The sequence below is a fragment of the Mya arenaria genome, chromosome 17 (genome assembly GCF_026914265.1).
Source record: "Mya arenaria isolate MELC-2E11 chromosome 17, ASM2691426v1".
NCBI classification, from domain to species: Eukaryota; Metazoa; Mollusca; class Bivalvia; order Myida; family Myidae; genus Mya; species Mya arenaria.
This window is the reverse complement of record NC_069138.1, coordinates 5,443,891-5,464,052: the sequence shown is the minus strand read 5'-3', so window position 1 is coordinate 5,464,052 and position 20,162 is coordinate 5,443,891. Positions and strand designations below refer to the sequence as shown.

The 20,162-nt window shown below is 39.3% G+C and overlaps 1 protein-coding gene across 1 annotated transcript; it reads right to left on the bottom strand.

The window, feature by feature from the left end:
- Positions 1-204: 204 nt before the first annotated feature.
- LOC128224390 (uncharacterized) lies at positions 205-4,191 on the bottom strand. The gene is made up of 2 exons (XM_052934215.1): positions 4,186-4,191; positions 205-2,529 (listed from the first exon to the last, which is right to left on the bottom strand). The coding sequence occupies exons 1-2, from the start codon at positions 4,189-4,191 to the stop codon at positions 205-207; spliced, it is 2,331 nt and encodes a 776-aa protein (XP_052790175.1).
- Positions 4,192-20,162: the final 15,971 nt, after the last annotated feature.

The following is a 20,162-nucleotide window of genomic DNA, read 5'->3' as shown; positions in this document are numbered from 1 at the left end:
AACCTGCCGTCGGGAGATAGCTATCTTTATCATGATAAATAGAAGTACGATTTATTAGCACTGTGTTCAAATATTGTCGAAACCCTTCATAATTAATCAATGAAGGTATAATTAATTGTTGAATTAATCAATGAAGGTTTTCCGATATAACATATATAAAAAAAAATCAAGGGATGAACGGAGGCCTGGATTTTGATGGCATGTTTATGTATATGCAAGAGGTCCCCGAGGCGAGAGGTCAAGGTTGTAACTAAGTAGTTTGTTCGATGGTCCCCGGGGTGAGAGGTCAAGGTTGTAACTAAGTAGTTTGTTCGACGGTCCCCGAGGCGAGAGGTCAAGGTTGTTATTAAGTAGTTTGTTCGATGGTCCCCGAGGCGAGAGGTCAAGGTTGTAACTAAGTAGTTTGTTCGATGGTCCCCGAGGCGAGAGGTCAAGGTTGTAATTAAGTAGTTTGTTCGACGGTCCCCGAGGCGAGAGGTCAAGGATGTAACTAAGTAGTTTGTTCGACGGTCCCCGAGGCGAGAGGTCAAGGTTGTTATTAAGTAGTTTGTTCGATGGTCCCCGAGGCGAGAGGTCAAGGTTGTTATTAAGTAGTTTGTTCGACGGTCCCCGAGGCGAGAGGTCAAGGTTGTAACTAAGTAGTTTGTTCGATGGTCCCCGAGGCGAGAGGTCAAGGTTGTAATTAAGTAGTTTGTTCGATGGTCCCCGAGGCGAGAGGTCAAGATTGTAACTAAGTAGTTTGTTCGATGGTCCGCGAGGCGAGAGGTCAAGGTTGTTATTAAGTAGTTTGTTCGACGGTCCCCGAGGCGAGAGGTCAAGGTTGTAACTAAGTAGTTTGTTCGATGGTCCCCGAGGCGAGAGGTCAAGGTTGTTATTAAGTAGTTTGTTCGACGGTCCCCGAGGCGAAAGGTCAAGGTTGTAACTAAGTAGTTTGTTCGACGGTCCCCGAGGCGAGAGGTCAAGGTTGTTATTAAGTAGTTTGTTCGATGGTCCCCGAGGCGAGAGGTCAAGGTTGTAACTAAGTAGTTTCTTCGACGGTCCCTGAGGCGAGGGGTCAAGGTTGTAACTAAGTAGTTTGTTCGATGGTCCCCGAGGCGAGAGGTCAAGGTTGTAATTAAGTAGTTTGTTCGACGGTCCCCGAGGTGAGAGGTCAAGTTTGTAACTAAGTAGTTTGTTCGACGGTCCCTGAGGCGAGAGGTCAAGGTTGTTATTAAGTAGTTTGTTCGACGGTCCCCGAGGCGAGAGGTCAAGGTTGTAACTAAGTAGTTTGTTCGATGGTCCCCGAGGCGAGAGGTCAAGTTTGTAACTAAGTAGTTTGTTCGACGGTCCCTGAGGCGAGAGGTCAAGTTTGTCACTAAGTAGTTTGTTCGATGGTCCCCGAGGCGAGAGGTCAAGGTTGTAACTAAGTAATTTGTTCGATGGTCCCCGAGGCGAGAGGTCAAGTTTGTAACTAAGTAGTTTGTTCGACGGTCCCCGAGGCGAGAGGTCAAGTTTGTCACTAAGTAGTTTGTTCGATGGTCCCCGAGGCGAGAGGTCAAGTTTGTAACTAAGTAGTTTGTTCGACGGTCCCTGAGGCGAGAGGTCAAGGTTGTAACTAAGTAGTTTGTTCGACGGTCCCCGAGGAGAGAGGTCAAGGTTGTAACTAAGTAGTTTGTTCGATGGTCCCCGAGGCGAGAGGTCAAGGTTGTAATTAAGTAGTTTGTTCGATGGTCCCCGAGGCGAGAGGTCAAGGTTGTAACTAAGTAGTTTGTTCGATGGTCCCCGAGGCGAGAGGTCAAGGTTGTTATTAAGTAGTTTGTTCGACGGTCCCCGAGGCGAGAGGTCAAGGTTGTAACTAAGTAGTTTGTTCGATGGTCCCCGAGGCGAGAGGTCAAGGTTGTTATTAAGTAGTTTGTTCGACGGTCCCCGAGGCGAGAGGTCAAGGTTGTAACTAAGTAGTTTGTTCGATGGTCCCCGAGGCGAGAGGTCAAGGTTGTAATTAAGTAGTTTGTTCGATGGTCCCCGAGGCGAGAGGTCAAGTTTGTAACTAAGTGGTTTGTTCGACGGTCCCCGAGGCGAGAGGTCAAGGTTGTAACTAAGTAGTTTGTTCGACGGTCCCCGAGGCGAGAGGTCAAGGTTGTAACTAAGTAGTTTTTTCGACGGTCCCCGTGGCGAGAGGTCAAGGTTGTAATTAAGTAGTTTGTTCGACGGTCCCCGAGGCGAGAGGTAAAGGTTGTAACTAAGTGGTTTGTTCGACGGTCCCCGAGGCGAGGGGTCAAGGTTGTAACTAAGTAGTTTTTTCGATGGTCTCCTTGGCGAGAGGTCAAGGTTGTAATTAAGTAGTTTGTTCGACGGTCCCCGAGGCGAGAGGTCAAGGTTGTAACTAAGTAGTTTGTTCGACGGTCCCCGAGGCGAGAGGTCAAGGTTGTAACTAAGTAGTTTGTTCGATGGTCCCCGAGGCGAGAGGTCAAGGTTGTAATTTAGTAGTTTGTTCGACGATCCCCGAGGCGAGAGGTCAAGTTTGTAACTAAGTAGTTTGTTCGACGGTCCCTGAGGCGAGAGGTCAAGGTTGTAATTAAGTAGTTTTTTCAACGGTCACCGAGGCGAGAGGTCAAGGTTGTAACTAAGTAGTTTGTTCGACGGTCCCCGAGGCGAGATGTCAAGGTTGAAACTAAGTTGTTTGTTCGACGGTCCCCTAGGCGAGATATCAAGGTTGTAAGTAAGTATTTTGTTCAACGGTCCCCGAGGTGAGAGGTAACAAGTTGTAACTAGGTAGTTTGTTCGACGGTCCCCGAGGCGAGATATCAATGTTGTAACTAAGTAGCTTGTTCGACGGTCACCGAGGCGAGAGGTCAAGGTTGTAACTAAGTGGTTTGTTCAACGGTCCCCGAGGCGAGAGATCAAGGTTGTAACTAAGTAGCTTGTTCGACGGTCCCCCAGGAAATCAACAAAGGCAGCATAGAACAACTGATGAAAATCCGAAATGAACTTTAATATATTCATTAAAATAAGTTACATCAAAACAATAGTGAACTTTCAATAAGGTAGATTAATTGCGTAAGATCGTACATTCGCAATGTTCTACTTTGTTCTATCAGGCTTGATTTGACTTGATTTGTTTGAAACGAACTGCATTTTTCGCCAGCTTCTTAAAATAGCAAAATAATTTAACAAAAACAACAACAATACTCTCAGAACCTTTTTTGCAAACAAAATCAAATCTAAATAAAGTATTCGTTCCGAAGTATAGGCCAATTAATTTGGAAATGCACGCGGCATTATGGAAGTATGTCCACGCGCACTATTGACGCTATGTAAAATAAGACCATGCGTCAATACAGAGGTTATACCACGCGGCATTATAGAAATAAGTTAATGCGGCAGTTTTGAAGTAAGACCACACGGCTTTAAGAGATACGGTCATAAAGCAGTTTGAAAGTAAGACCAGGTATTATTTTGGAATAAGGATCACTTGCTGCATGAATTAAAAAAAACAAACTTTAACATTAAATATTAACACCGCAACTTCCATTCCTTAAATGAACTGCCTTTCGGCAATTGCGTCATCAGCCATGTTCGGATCGCAATTCATCGCATAATAATATACATGAAAAATATTGATCTAGTTATTGTTTGTATTGTGTCAGCAGGTCCCGTAATATATACATCAATATTTTAGAAAGTGTTTTTTTTTTAATTATAAATGTATTGTTGCCACTAGATTTTTATTCATGCGAATTCACATGTACTTCTTTGGAATTTCCATAAATCGTAGGGAAATGTTTATATGTTATCTTAGGACACAGCCATTGGGACTATATTTCAAGTACGACTTCAGTTTTACCGTTCTTCAAATACGAATATCCTGTCTATAGAATTGCAATGAGATCATCCACTCAGACAACAGAATGCTAAATCCATTATTTGAAATTACGCGAGAAATCAATGAATAGACATATTAAGACTTAAAATAAACACCGCCATTAAAACAAACACTTCATTCCGTCAGTTATTGATCGCCGTAAAAGATGACCAGCCGAATACATTGAAAGATTTTGTTAGATTCTGTAAATATATTTAGCAACAAGAACTGTATAGAAATAGGTAGTCCAACCTTTTTTTGGTATAATCTATTTTACGGAAAAACATAGGTTTTTGCAATAATCTAAAAAGGTTATCTTACAAGGACATATCAGGGACAATTACCGCCATGTTCTAACGTTGGAAAAGTAGAAACATTTTTTAATTAAGAAATGGAAGACTTACTACGAAACACAAATTTCAAAATATATACTAAGCAAAAATTAATTAATCACGCTCGGAATGATTTATTATGAATTCGCTACATGTTGGATATGACATATTATAACGCCTTCTACTTGTATTAACCTTGTCAACGCAGGCATTCCTATTTCGTGTTATACACGTATATCTGATTAACATATGACATGGTGTTGACAATTAAGTCAACTGCAGACAGAATGACTAAAACGAGTGGGCGATTGTAATCTGTCATTGTTCCCACGAATACATTAACTTCATGTTGGTGTAAAGCAGACAGTAACGATGACCACCGACAGTTTCAGCGCTTACGTGACGTTGAGAGCACACTGCCTTGGACTATGATCTTGCAATATATCATGATGGTGAACACAGTGAACGACAGCGCAGCGTTTGAAGGCAGTAGAGGACACACTGCAGCAGGTTATTTGCAATAACCCTGGTAGATGGATATTCGCTATGAACAACAGCGCAGCGTTTGAAGGCAGTAGAGGACACACTGCAGCAAGTTACTTGCAATAACCCTGGCGGATGGGTATACGCTGTGAACGATAGCGCAGCGTTTGAAATCGATATATGCTTTTATACTGACAAGAGGTTTAACGAAATGCTCGAGTAAGGATTCTTTGAACTTCTATTTCCTTAATCATGTATCTCGGACATTCGGCAATTTCCGAATCGGTTTGGAAATTAACCTCGAAAGTTCAAATATTTCTGTACTTTAAATTTGGATATTTGTTTCGTTTTGTCTTCGCTAGCTTCAATTACATAATCGTATTTATAAGTCAACCATGTTTGTTATTTTGTTACTAAGCGTAGTTTAATTGAAAACTTGCTGAAATGGCAAAGGCTGACATGAATCCCTCCGTATTAGTTTTCCGATACGTACAGAGCTGGCATTCAATATTGTTCTGAATTGGATCTACGAACGATGTACATAGGGTATCGGATTACTTGACCAACAGAGTGAATGGAGTCATTGATGTATGGTCATAAGAATGACTTAAGTTATATATTAAATTCCACCCCTTTTCAACAATATACGTTTAAAGATCATATGTATGCGATGTAACATTGGCAATCGCTTGTATAGTAATCATTTTTATAAACATATGCACTAGTCAATCGCCAAATGCCACCCGCACCCCAGGGACCATAGGTAAAGCCAATTCCCCGCTAATTTTGCCGAGTAAACAAAACCACCGCATTCAACCGATAAAGCGAGACCACCTGGAAAGTAAAAAGGCCCATTTCCTCGGCTATCCCAGGTATACCCCCGGACCGCAGGGCCGTGGTTACAATTGACTGGTGCAATATTTATGTAATTTAGGTTTTTTAGCCAATCAAAAAGGAGGAAACTAATAATGGCTGATATTGGCCGAGTTTGGTCGATATAGGCCGAGTTTTGGCATATGGTGTCGTCAATTTTCTGGTATTGGTACCGCGATTATCATCGTGTCGCGTTAAATACGTAATAGTTGATTATTGATACTTGTTTTTTCGGTTTCACAGAACAATGTCCTGTTTGCGAATATCTCGTTGACGGGGCCAACCCGGTGTCAGATTCCCAGCTGTCAGTGTCCTCGGTGTGGAAAGATGACCCCGTGATGTATGGAGCACAAGGTGCCCGCTTAAACACAACAAGAACATCAACACAAGCTGGTACTTGGTGCGCTGGACTTTATGACACAACACAATTCATACAGGTGTGTTTTTCTAAAAATCGTCAATTTTTTATATAAAATTTAGTATCTTGTTAGTAAAAGCGGAGATAAAATAGTTATGCATCACTCAATTGTAACCATGCCACCCACCCCAGGCTTTGGGAATAGCTAGGACGTTGATTTTCGGTCCAGCCCAGCCCGGATAAAATCACCACCCTGTGTGACGAACCGTTGGTAAAATCCCCGCCAAATGCCCCCGAACCCAAGTGACTCTAGTTATGGCCCTTTACCGCAATGACAAAACCACCGCATTCAACCGGCACTGTTGGGCACCTTGAATGTAAAAACATGCATCCCCTGTATAACCCCGGTCCCGGGGGGGGGGGGGGGATGGCGTTGTTATAATTGACAAGTGAATTAAAGGCGATGCATAGTTTGAAACATAAAGGCTCTGTTACGAGTCGTTACATAATAAGCAATCTGTACGAACGATTTCAAGATTTATCAAGAACAAGAATATAACAAGAGCATAAAATCATGTGTTCTAGACGAGTTGAAATAAATTAAATACTATTTAGTTACGAGTGACAGTTTCGTTTAAGCACTTGTTTTTTTTGTTGTTTTTTTTGGTATAACTGAGCGAAACAAGCCTTTTCACCTGCGGTACTGATAAGCCGATCAGTGTAGTCCAATATTTCTACCATATCAATGCGTCTGGGCATTTTATGAAAAATAATTTCCAATTTAAAACGCAATACTTCGATTTCGAATAAGGTAAGACACACTATAACAATATTTGTCACCTGATTAAATTGTAAGCCATTCACGATGAAATTATTAGTTCTCAATTAACTGGAGTTGCAGGTCGATTTTAACAGTTTGGTTCAAGTTAAAGGCATCGCTCTGCAAGGTCGACCGCTCTTCATACAGTATGTCACATCTTACAAGTTCCTGTACGGTCAAGACTGTGTCGACTTCACTACGTTTCTGAACACGGACGGAACAGACATGGTAAGTTTTTAAGGGTCGGAGGTAACGCACATTAAGTAGGATATTACGCAAAGCACATTTAGTACGGAACAGACATGACAAGTTTTTAAGGGTCGGATGTAACGCATATTAAGTAGGATACTACGCAAAGCACATTTAGTACGGAACAGACATGACAAGTTTTCAAGGGTCGGATGTAACGCATATTAAGTAGGATACTACTTAAAGCACATTTAGTTATTAACAGACATGGCAAGTTTTAAAGGGTCAGAAGTAACGCATATTAGGTAGGATACTACTTAAAGCACATTTAGTTATTAACAGACTTGGTAAGTTTTTAGGATACTACGTAAAGCACATTAAGTACTTAACAGACATGGTGAGTTTTTTAGGGTCGGAAGTTACGCACATTTAGTACAAGCACCACCTCTTATCTTATAATAAGTCTTTCCATGGTCATAACAAGTACGTACTATTTTGCCGTTTTTGAGAGGCAAATACGAAATTGGCTTGTGTGGCCATGTTTTGCCATTTAAAGTCAGACCACTTTACAATCAACGTTTGCTTTGTTTTCATATATGTATTCACTATGTGCATGCATAAGGCCATCGTATTTATAATTTCTTCATGTTTGTTAACTTTCTTTCCATTGAGTGTATGAATACACTTTGACCCAGCATATTTTGCAATCTTTACCCTGAATCTTTCCATGTATAATAACATTTTCAGGTGTTTTTCTGGATTTTTTTTATCAAGGTAGTTTTGTGACAACACTGAAATGCAGGTTAATGGTAGGCATATCATTTAGATTAAGTTTTGGAATCGATCCCACCAGCGGTTTTTACCCGGGAAACAAAGTAGATCTTGAAGATATTTGCTGACAGTTTTGTCGCAATCAAGCTAAATCAACCTTAACAAACTTAGTATAGGCTAACCTAATATTGTTTAAGAAGAAGCGATCATTTTGTTTTAGCCTTAAATACTGATCTCATTTCAACTGCTTTAATTTTATATATTTTTCATGGAAACATGTGTTGTTGTTTTCAGGTGTTTTCCGGAAATACTGACGAAAATACAGTTTTGGTGACGATGTTACCATACACAGTGACTGCACAGTGTGTGCGAATCAACCCACAAACTTGGAACACCCACATCAGTCTAAGTTTCGACATACTCGGATGTTATTGAATATGTAGCTTAACCAATGAGTGTCTTTAATGGACGAATACATACTTGTATAGTATTGATACGGAATATAACTGTTTCTAGAAATAAAAAACAACAACATTTAACCTGCTTTCTCAACAGGTTTTAGTTCATTATTTTATGTACGATCAATTTTGTGTTCTTTTTTTTGCATGAAGTGGTCGACCTTTTGTGACCACTGTGGGCGGAGTTTTGCAAGTAGGGTCTAGGTCATGCATATGTACGACACGAATTGAAAATGTTCGAGACTATTCTTGGTAAAGGCGAAAATTATTACGACCAATATCAATATTACCACAAGAAATAGAGTAATAGAAAGGGGAAATCTACAGATATGGATTGATTCACATTGTTTGTGCGTTCATGTAGCCTGGACGCTCGGTCCCGAATTTCCAAATTTTCCAAGAGGCACTGGCATGAACGCACAGCAAATAAGAATCGATCCTTAAAGGAACCAGTACTTTTCAGCCTGCTTACTAACTTAAATCCGCTTGTATAATATGAGAAACAATTAAATATTGCTTTAAATAAATTTTAACCTCTTTTTGTATTTGACTGGGACTGTACACTGATGACACAGTAAATGATGTCATTATTAGGGTATGAATGCAGTTGGGCTGGGTGGAGTCCGAAGAACTTTTTTACACCAGAAGTTCATTATTTCTTTATATAATTGTTAAAAGAATACATGATTTCATTTCATTCATAGTTTTCCGACCTGTTGACACGACGATTTACAGTCCAACAAAACTAATCAAATACGTATGCTGTTTACTGACGTTATGACGCGCAGTAATTTGTATTCACTGCATACGTCAATAAGTTCCTTCGGTATCACGTCCATTTAGGGTAATTTTAATTTGTTTTTAAGTAATATTTTTGTTAAGTCATTGTTAATGGAAATCTCATAATTATGATTACATAATGCGTATAATGAAATAAAAATAAAATTAAAGGTATGACGTCATAACGGGTGACTTATCCGTCATGGGGGTGCCAGCTAAACTTTTCTAGCAGGGCTAAATTCAGCGTTGTGCCTTTTCGATGTGCTAGAGTTCGTCAGCGCAGGTCATCGCAAGGGTGTCACTATTCATCTCTGGGTTGTTATGCTTAAATACCGACTCTCTGTCCAACTTATATTGAATTTCGAGAGTACCAAACTGTAAACGAGTCATTTTAATCACTAAAATTGACTTAACAGGTAAACTTAGGTTTATGAAAACATGCATATTAATTTCACGATTGCTGGCCATCTAAAAGTATTGGTTGATTTGTTTTTGTTGTCGAGAAAGTATTAGTGAAGTTTGTATAGGGAAACGTACTAAGTTCCGATGGTGTCAAACGGAAACACTTGTTTGCATAGCAATGTTCCATAACAATTATGTAATGCCCTTAAAAATCATATACTGATGATCTGTTTCTATTTGTTCTACTATCAATAGACGTTTTAACTTGATGGACAAATGACGGATATGACCATTAGCTGTCCATCACAATCTATGGAATAGAGGAATTACCAGATACTGGCATCGGACATAGATATGATATATCCACAACTGATGCCCAAATATATGCAATAAACGTTTTAACATTTTGATGGACAAATGACGGATATGACCACTAGCTGTCTATCATAATCTATGGAATATAGGAATTAACAGATACTGGCATCGGATATAGATATGATATTTCCACAACTGATGCCCAAATAATAAGATAAAAACTACTCAGGCTACGAACACTTTTTGTTCAAAGCTGAAATGGTCAAAATTACTTTCTCCTACACCATAAACACATGAAGCAACAACCAATCGACTAAACCATGGTCTAGTATACATTGGTAGGCTTATTGCCTGAGTAATGGAGCAACCAAAGATAAATAAAGATTCGTAACAAAGCGGTCACGACACACGACTCTGTGACACCACTGTATATATGTAAAGTCGGTTCTGACCCTTGACAGTGTAACCACACTGTACACATATATAATCGATATTGACCCTGGTCAGTGTTACTACATTGTACACATATATAATCGGTACTGACCCTGGACAGTGTAACAACACTGTACACATATTTAATCGGTAATGACCCTAGAGAGTATAACAACACTGTTCACATATATAATTGGTACTGACCCTGGACAGTGTTACAACACTGTACACATATATAATCGGTACTGACCCTGGACAGTATAACAACACTGTTCACATATATAATCGGTACTGACCCTGGACAGTGTAACAACACTGTTCACATATATAATCGGTACTGACCCTGGACAGTGTTACTACACTGTATAAATATATAATCGGTACTGACCCTGGACAGTATAACAACACTGTACACATATATGATCGGTACTGACCCTGGACAGTGTAACAACACTGTTCACATATATAGTCGGTACTGACCCTGAACAGTGTTACTACACTGTATACATATATAATCGGTGCTGACCCAGGACAGTATAACAACACTGTACACATATATAATCGGTACTGACCCTGGACAGTGTTAAAACACTGTACACATATATAATCGGTACTAACCCTGGACAGTGTTACAACACTGTACACATATATAATCGGTACTGACCCTGGACAGTGTAACAACACTGTACACATATATAATCGGTACTGACCCTGGACAGTGTAACAACACTGTACACATATATAATCGGTACTGACCCTGGACAGTATAACAACACTGTACACATATATAATCGGTACTGACCCTGGACAGTGTAACAACACTGTACACATATATAATCGGTACTGACCCTGGACAGTGTAACAACACTGCACACATATATAATCGGTACTGACCCTGGACAGTGTAACAACACTGTTCACATATATAATCGGTACTGACCCTGGACAGTGTTACAACACTGTAAACATATATAATCGGTACTGACCCTGAACAGTGTTACAACACTGTACACATATATAATCGGTACTGACCCTGGACAGTGTTACAACACTGTACACATATATAATCGGTACTGACCCTGGACAGTATAACAACACTGTACACATATATAATCGGTACTGACCCTGGACAGTGTTACAACACTGTTCACATATATAATAGGTACTGACCCTGGACAGTGTTACAACACTGTTCACATATATAATCGGTACTGAGCCCTGGACAGTGTAACAACACTGTACACATATATAATCGGTACTGACCCTAGACAGTATAACAACACTGTTCACATATATAATCGGTACTGACCCTTGGCCGTGTTTCAACACTGGTCACATATATAATCGGTACTGACCCTGGACAGTATAACAACACTGTACACATATATAATCGGTACTGACCATGGACAGTATAACAACACTGTACACATATATAATCGGTACTGACCCTAGACAGTGTTACAACACTGTACACATATATAATCGGTACTGACCCTGGCCAGTATAACAACACCGTACACATATATAGTCGGTACTGACCCTGGACAGTGTTACAACACTGTACACATATATAATCGGTACTGACCCTGGACAGTGTAACAACACTGTACACATATATAATCGGTACTGACCCTGGACAGTATAACAACACTGTACACATATATAATCGGTACTGACCCTGGACAGCATAACAACACTGTACACATATATAGTCGGTACTGACCCTGGACAGTGTTACAACACTGTTCACATATATAATCGGTACTGACCCTGGACAGTATACCAACACTGTACACATATATAGTCGGTACTGACCCTGGACAGTGTTAAACACTGTTCACATATATAATCGGTACTGACCCTGGACAGTGTTACAACACTGTTCACATATATAATCGGTACTAACCCTGGACAGTGTTACAACACTGTATACATATATAATCGGTACTGACCCTGGACAGTGTTACTACACTGTATACATATATAATCGGTACACACGAATGACTGTGTTATAACTATGTATACATACATATGTACATACAACTCTAATATAATATTTCAATTACACATGTTTTGCGTCAACCTATATTGTGCCTTTGTCTTTAGCAATGTCAAATAAGATACATTTTCAATTTTTATTTGTGTTATTTATATAAAACAGAGTATATGTGCTCGCCTGAATATAATGCAGAAAAGCGAATGCGTCCTTCGGGTAACGGTCATTATACGTTATACAGGCACAAATATCGCAACATACTGAAGTCAAATCTTAATCTTAACTCATTTTACAACATAAAAGCATAGTATGATTCAAAATCCTGCATTCTTTCACTCTTTATAAAAATGTGTTTGCTCAAAGAATGTGTAGATAAAAATATGTTGACTAAAATTCAACGAAAACCAATTCTAGAGCAATATATATTCTTGAGTAATTCTTGAGCATATTTTCTTGGAATATTTTCCGCAGATTAAAATATTCAAAGCGGAAAATATTCTACAGCCAAAAATGAGTAAAGCACTTGAGCACTCGGTCCATCATTGATTTGACCTATTGAAGATTGTTCGTGATATCTGGTCCTAGTATTTCATGGCATGACCTAAACCTCGGTCCGTATTCATTACCAATGGAGCGTTATACTTCTTTAATACTTTGCACTTTTCCCTAGATTAAAAAGGTCTATTTGAACATTCAATTGTATCACCAATAGAACGCTTGCGATGATTTTACACTTTATAACGGATGTCATTTTCAAAAATAATGACTGGAAAATAGTCGATTGACCGAACAACATTAATGTCTTTTGTCATAGCGTAAGAGCTTTTTAAAAGCGTTTGTTGGCATACATACAACTATATTCTGACCTTTGAGTGTCTATTCTAGGTAATACAAAGAAAATTCTTGGAAATACAAAAATAAACGATCTATCAATATTTCTAAGAATATTGTTCAAAATTGATTTCTTAACAATCTTATATGTTAAAAAGGAAAGGTTGATCTTGTGAAGCTTCATTATTTTGAAAACGCTGAACTCAATCAGACTGAACAGGACATCATTGGAAATCATTCTTCAAAATAAATTATTTTCAACAAAACACGAAATGGCGAATTATTACTTGATCCTCATTGTTTTGGCAACGATACAAAAAGCTAATGCGATTAATATAGATGGTCAAACATTGGCGGTTAAAAAGGGACATACTGTTAAAACCTTTGAATCCGTCTTGTATGGTATTTCAAAGATACAATGTGCCGAGGCATGCCTGAGAAACGGGAAGGATGGAAAGTGCAATTTGGCGGGCTATCACAAAGGGTCAAGGTCATGTTTCCTGAGTTTAGATGATATTGCTGATGGTGTAAATGAGGCTGATTCGGATTACTCGGTGTTTTACCTTGATACGGGTAAGTCGTTTATAAAAAAAATATTTTATGTACGGGTACGTAATGAACACCATCTTTAAAAACACAATTATATATTCATTTTGCTGCGGATTACTCGGTGTTTTACCTTGATACTGGTAAGTCATATACAAAAACAGTTATGTGTTTGGGTTTTTAATAAACATAAAAGTGCGCCTTTTGGCCATATCGTTATTTAAGTTAGCAACGCGATTAGTGACATCGTTTTTGTTTTTTTTTAAACGTGAAAAAGTTCATGATCGTTTACATGTATTATTATAAACAAGCACAGCTAAAACAGTTGCCTGCATGTATCCATTAAACTTTTAGAGCAGTAAAGATTTCAAAGTTACCAACGATGTATTACAAACGTTGTTAACTTTAACAAAGTTCTGAGTGATCGGCCCACACTCATTTAATCATATACAAATGATGACTTGATATAAATTACATTTACTGATATATATTATGCCCTGACCCTGGGTTTTAATTTACAACTTAAGTTCATATTATGGACATGCATCATTGACTTCATTCGTACTTTTGGTAAGTTTTTTATAACAAGTAATCCGATTAGCTACATCGTTCTTACATTAAATTAAGACCAATATTGAACATCAGTCCAGGTCACTACTACTGGCGATATAAATGACTAAATTATTTCAACGGGTTGTCGCTGGACAGTAAAAAGGACAAGACACCAGATGGTCTAAAAAGTCGGCAAAGGCAATATTTCCCTTAAAACAAGCATATAATTGTTGATGCGAGCTAGTAGGAGGCCGATGATACATCATTTTACATGATTAAAAGAATAAACGCAACAATCATGTTGCTGTATCATCTGAGGTGTACACGTTCAAGATAAGCGCTTAATGGTTTCCCAGTTTAAATCATAACTGTTTAAGAGTAGAGATAAATATCCGTACGCTATTTTATTACGTATTGGAGCAAAATGTCCAATGTGTTCTGAAGGAAAATGCAGTTAACAACACATTGAAATAATTTAAAACATCTAGTCTCAAAATCGAAAAGAAACAAACCGGTATAACACAATAATTGAATCGATAATAGCGCGTGCGATTCAAAACGCGAACCTCCTGTTTAATAGTTAATATGAACACAAAGCTAGTGCTGCTTCGATGATCGGTTTGATTCCCGCGCCAAACGCACTTTTTCTGTATTTTCTTTTAACAGTATATTTGATATCAAACAGTTTAAAACACATTCAACCGCAACATCAGTGTGTGTATACCACGTGATAAATTATGTCATATATTCTACGTCGGAAGGCAACATTTTACTTAAAATGAAGACTTAAATCAAAGATAACTTTTCTTGTACAACACCTTTTTAAATCAAACATAGGACAGTCTATGCCTCTTAAGGAGCCCCGCATTTGTTTTATCACCGAAATTTGATAATGTCATTAGTTTCATCAAACACTTCGACAAACCTGTTTCCAAAATCATGTTTTGACAGTGCTCCGTCAGACGGCCGTATTGTGAAAAGGTTTGACGAAGTGTTTAAAGAAACTAAAATCTCAATCAAACTCTGGTAAAATACAGAAGGCAGGGCTCTGTAAGCGGCGTAGACTGCGCTATCATTTAAAATGGTGGAGAAATAGTGAAGTTATCTTTGTTTAAAGTCTTTTTTCAAATCAAAATTTTGCCTACCGACGTTGCATTTATGACGCAATTTATCGCGTGGTATAGACACACTAAACATTCTTGGTATAAAAATATCAGGGGTTAACAACATCCTTGTGTTTGTGTGTGTGCGTTCGTGCGTGCGTGCGTGCGTGCGTGTGCGTGTGCGTGTGTGTGTTGGTTGGGGGACAGCTATCTTAATCATGATAAATCGAAATCAGATTAGTTTCACACTGTCTTCAAATATTTTCATAACCCTTTATAAATAATGCATGGATGTGTTGTTATGCACCAGTCATTTGTAACCACGGCCCCCAGGTCCGGGGAAAAGCGGGGACTTTGACTTTCGGTCAAGTCAAGCCCGGGCAAAGTCTCCGTCCTGTGGGGACAATCTGCTGGTAAAACCCCCGCCAAATGCCCCCGCGCCCAAGGGACCCTAGATAAGGCCAATTTCCCGCTAAATTTGCCGTGAAGACAAAACCACCGCAGTCACCCGGCACTTCGGGGCCACCTGAAAAGTAAAAACACGGCCTATTTCCCCGGCTATCCCCGGTATACCCCCGGACCTGGGGGGCCGTGGTTACAATTGACTGGTGCATTATGTTCATAATGAAATTAACGGATGAACGAGGTCTGAGTGGATTTGGATGACAACGTTTTTTTTTATTTAAATGTGTTTCATAGCAGGAGGTCAAGGCCGAAATCAACATTTTCGGTACGAAAGGATCTTCGGTTTACAACATCAATGTGCATTGGGATGGGTAGGGGGTGGGGTACTTATTTTGTGTTATTATAATAAGAAATTATAAGAAATTAGATTTATTTAGCAAAGTCTGCAAATGATGTCAGTAAACATGTTTGATTAGTCAATGAAGGTCTTTTGATATAACCAATACAATTATTGAATGAACGTGGATTTTGATGGCAAAGTTTGTATGTATATGCAAGAGGTCACGGCGGCGTGAGGTCAAGGATGTTACTAGGTAGTTTGTTCGACGTTTGTACAGGAAATCAACAGAAGCAGCATAAAAATATTGATGAAAATCTGAAAATGAACTTTAAAATATTCATTTAAATACGTTACGTTAAAACATAAATTCATTAATCAATACAGTAAATTAAAACGTTAAATCGTACATAAATGATATTTGACTTTTGCTGGTGTTTCCATTACATTTCTAGAACTCATAAATGGATGAAATTTGTAGAACAGTCCATAAAACGTATTGATTTCAGATTATTAATATCATTTAGCTCAGATATATATCATTTTAAAGATTTGGTATATTTGAAAACCACTGAATGTTTTTGCAAACTGCTAAAAAACACGGAAGAAAATTAACAAAAACAAAAAATAAAACTTCTGAACACATTGCGCATACAACATATTAGATCAAAATCATATCTAATTGAGGTATTTGTTCTAAGATACTGGCCATTACATGAATGTGGAAGCACGGAAATAAAGTTTACATGAAAAGATGAAACTTCCAGTATACCTTTTACATTTGTATAAACGTAGGCTAGAACCAAACATATATACCTCGGTTAAACAAAAACAAACGCAGTTGATATTTATTTAGATTTACATGATCAAATGCAATACTTGTATCAACACAGACATGGCAGACAGACAGCTGAAAACCGATTTTCAAAATCAAAAATTGTAGAATACATAGGAAATTAAAACTATGTTTCATTCCTTTAAAACCATTTTTTATCAGTTCAGAAGGAGACATTATTGGATCTGAATATCTAAATTATGTACAAACACCATAGCCAAGTTCAAGTGGAGGAAGAAGAAGAAGAAAACGAAGAAGAAGAAGAAGAAGAAGAAGAAGAAGAAGAAGAAGAAGAAGAAGAAGAAGAAGAAGAAGAAGAAGAAGAAGAAGAAGAAGAAAACGAAGAAGACCTGGTGACACTTTCGAAGAAAGACCACGCGGCATTATAGAAGTAAGACAACGCGGCATTATCGAAGTAAGACAACGTGGCATTATGGAAGTAAGACAACGCGGTATTATAGAAGTAAGACCACGCGGCATTATAGAAGTAAGACAACGTGGCATTATAGAAGTAAGACCACGCGGCATTATAGAAGTAAGACAACGCGGCAATATAGAAGTAAGACAACGCGGCAATATAGAAGTAAGACCACGTGGCATTATAGAAGTAAGACCAAGCGGCATTATAGAAGTAAGACCACGCGGCATTATAGAAGTAAGACAACGCGGCAATATAGAAGTAAGACCACGTGGCATTATGGAAGTAAGACCACGCGGCATTATAGAAGTAAGACCACGCGGCATTATAGAAGTAAGACCACGTGGCATTATAGAAGTAAGACCACGCGGCATTATAGAAGTAAGACAACGCGACATTAAGTAAGACCACGCGGCATTATAGAAGTAAGACAACGCGGCATTATGGAAGTAAGACCACGCGGCATTATAGAAGTAAGACCACGCGGCATTATAGAAGTAAGACCACGCGGCATTATGGAAGTAAGACAACACGGCATTATAGAAGTAAGACCACGCGGCATTATGGAAGTAAGACCACGTGGCAAAATAGAAGTAAGACCAGGTGGCATTATAGAAGTAAGACCACGCGGCATTATGGAAGTAAGACAACGCGGCATTATAGAAGTAAGACCACGTGGCATTAAAAAAGTAAGACCACGCGGCATTATAGAAGTAAGACAACGCGGCATTATAGAAGTAAGACAGCGGTAATAATTGAAGTAAGAGAACGTGGCATTATAGAAGAAAGACAACGCGGCATTATGGAAGTAAGACAACACGGCATTATGGAAGTAAGACCAAGCGGCATTACAGAAGTAACACCACACGGAATTATAGAAATAAGACCATGTGGCATAATAGAAGTAAGACCAGTGGCATTATAGAAGTAAGACCACGCGGCATTATGGAAGTAAGACCACGTGGCATTATAGAAGTAAGACCACGTGGCATTAAGAAAGTAAGACCACGCGGCATTATAGAAGTAAGACCACGCGGCATTATAGAAGAAAGACCAGTGGCATTATAGAAGTAAGACCAGTGGCATCATAGAAGTAGGACCACGTGGCATTAAAAAAGTAAGACCACGCGGCATTATAGAAGTAAGACCACGCGGCATTATAGAAGAAAGACAACGCGGCATTATGGAAGTAAGACCAAGCGGCATTACAGAAGTAAGACCACACGGCATTATAGAAGTAAGACCATGTGGCATTATAGAAGTAAGACCAGTGGCATTATAGAAGTAAGACCACGCGGCATTATGGAAGTAAGACCACGTGGCATTATGGAAGTAAGACCACGTGGCATTATAAAAGTAAGACCACGCGGCATTATGGAAGTAAGACCACGTGGCATTATGGAAGTAAGACCATGCGGCATTATAGAAGTAAGACCACGCGGTATTATGGAAGTACGAACACGCGGCATTATAGAAGTAAGACCACGTGACATTATAGAAGTAAGACCACGCGGCATTATAGAAGTAAGACCACGTGGCATTATAGAAGTAAGACCACGTGGCATTATAGAAGTAAGACCACGTGGCATTATGGAAGTAAGACCACGTGGCTTTATAGACTTAAGACCAAGCGGCATTATGAAAGCAAGACCACGCGGCATTATAGAAGTAAGACAACGCGGAATTATAGAAGTAAGACAGCGGTAATAATTGAAGTAAGAGAACGTGGCATTATAGAAGAAAGACAACGCGGCATTATGGAAGTAAGACAACACGGCATTATGGAAGTAAGACCAAGCGGCATTACAGAAGTAACACCACACGGCATTATAGAAATAAGACCATGTGGCATTATAGAAGTAAGACCAGTGGCATTATGGAAGTAAGACCACGTGGCATTATAGAAGTAAGACCACGTGGCATTAAAAAAGTAAGACCACGCGGCATTATAGAAGTAAGACCACGCGGCATTAAAGAAGTAAGACCAGTGGCATTATAGAAGTAAGACCAGTGGCATCATAGAAGTAAGAACACGTGGCATTAAAAAGTAAGACCACGCGGCATTATAGAAGTAAGACAACGCGGCATTATAGAAGAAAGACAACGCGGCATTATGGAAGTAAGACAACGCGGCATTATGGAAGTAAGACCAAGCGGCATTACAGAAGTAAGACCACACGGCATTATAGAAGTAAGACCATGTGGCATTATAGAAGTAAGACCAGTGGCATTATAGAAGTAAGACCACGCGGCATTATGGAAGTAAGACCACGTGGCATTATAAAAGTAAGACCACGCGGCATTATGGAAGTAAGACCACGTGGCATTATGGAAGTAAGACCATGCGGCATTATAGAAGTAAGACCACGCGGCATTATGGAAGTACGAACACACGGCATTATAGAAGTAAGACCACGTGACATTATAGAAGTAAGACCACGTGGCATTATAGAAGTAAGGCCACGTGGCATTATAGAAGTAAGACCACGTGGCATTATAGAAGTAAGACCACGTGGCATTATGGAAGTAAGACCACGTGGCTTTATAGACTTTAGACCAAGCGGCATTATGAAAGCAAGACCACGTGGCATTATAGAAGTAAGACCACGCAGCATTATGGAAGTTAGACCACGCGGCATTAATTAAGTAAGACCACTTAACATTATGGAAGTAAGACCACGCGGCATTATGGAAGTAAGACCACGCGGCATTATGGAAGTAAGACCACGCGGCATTATGGAAGTAAGACCACGCGGCATTATGGAAGTAAGACCACGCGGCATTATAGAAGTAAGACAACGCGGCATTATGGAAGTAAGACAACGCGGCATTATGGAAGTAAGACAACGTGGCATTATGGAAGTAAGACCACGCGGCATTATAGAAGTAAGACAACGCGGCATTATGGCAGTAAGACAACGCGGCATTATGGAAGTAAGACAACGTGGCATTATAGAAGTAAGACAACGTGGCATTATGGAAGTAAGACCACGCGGCATTATGGAAGTAAGACCACGCGGCATTATGGAAGTAAGACAATGCGACATTATTGCTGTAAGACCACGCGGCATTATGGAAGTAAGAC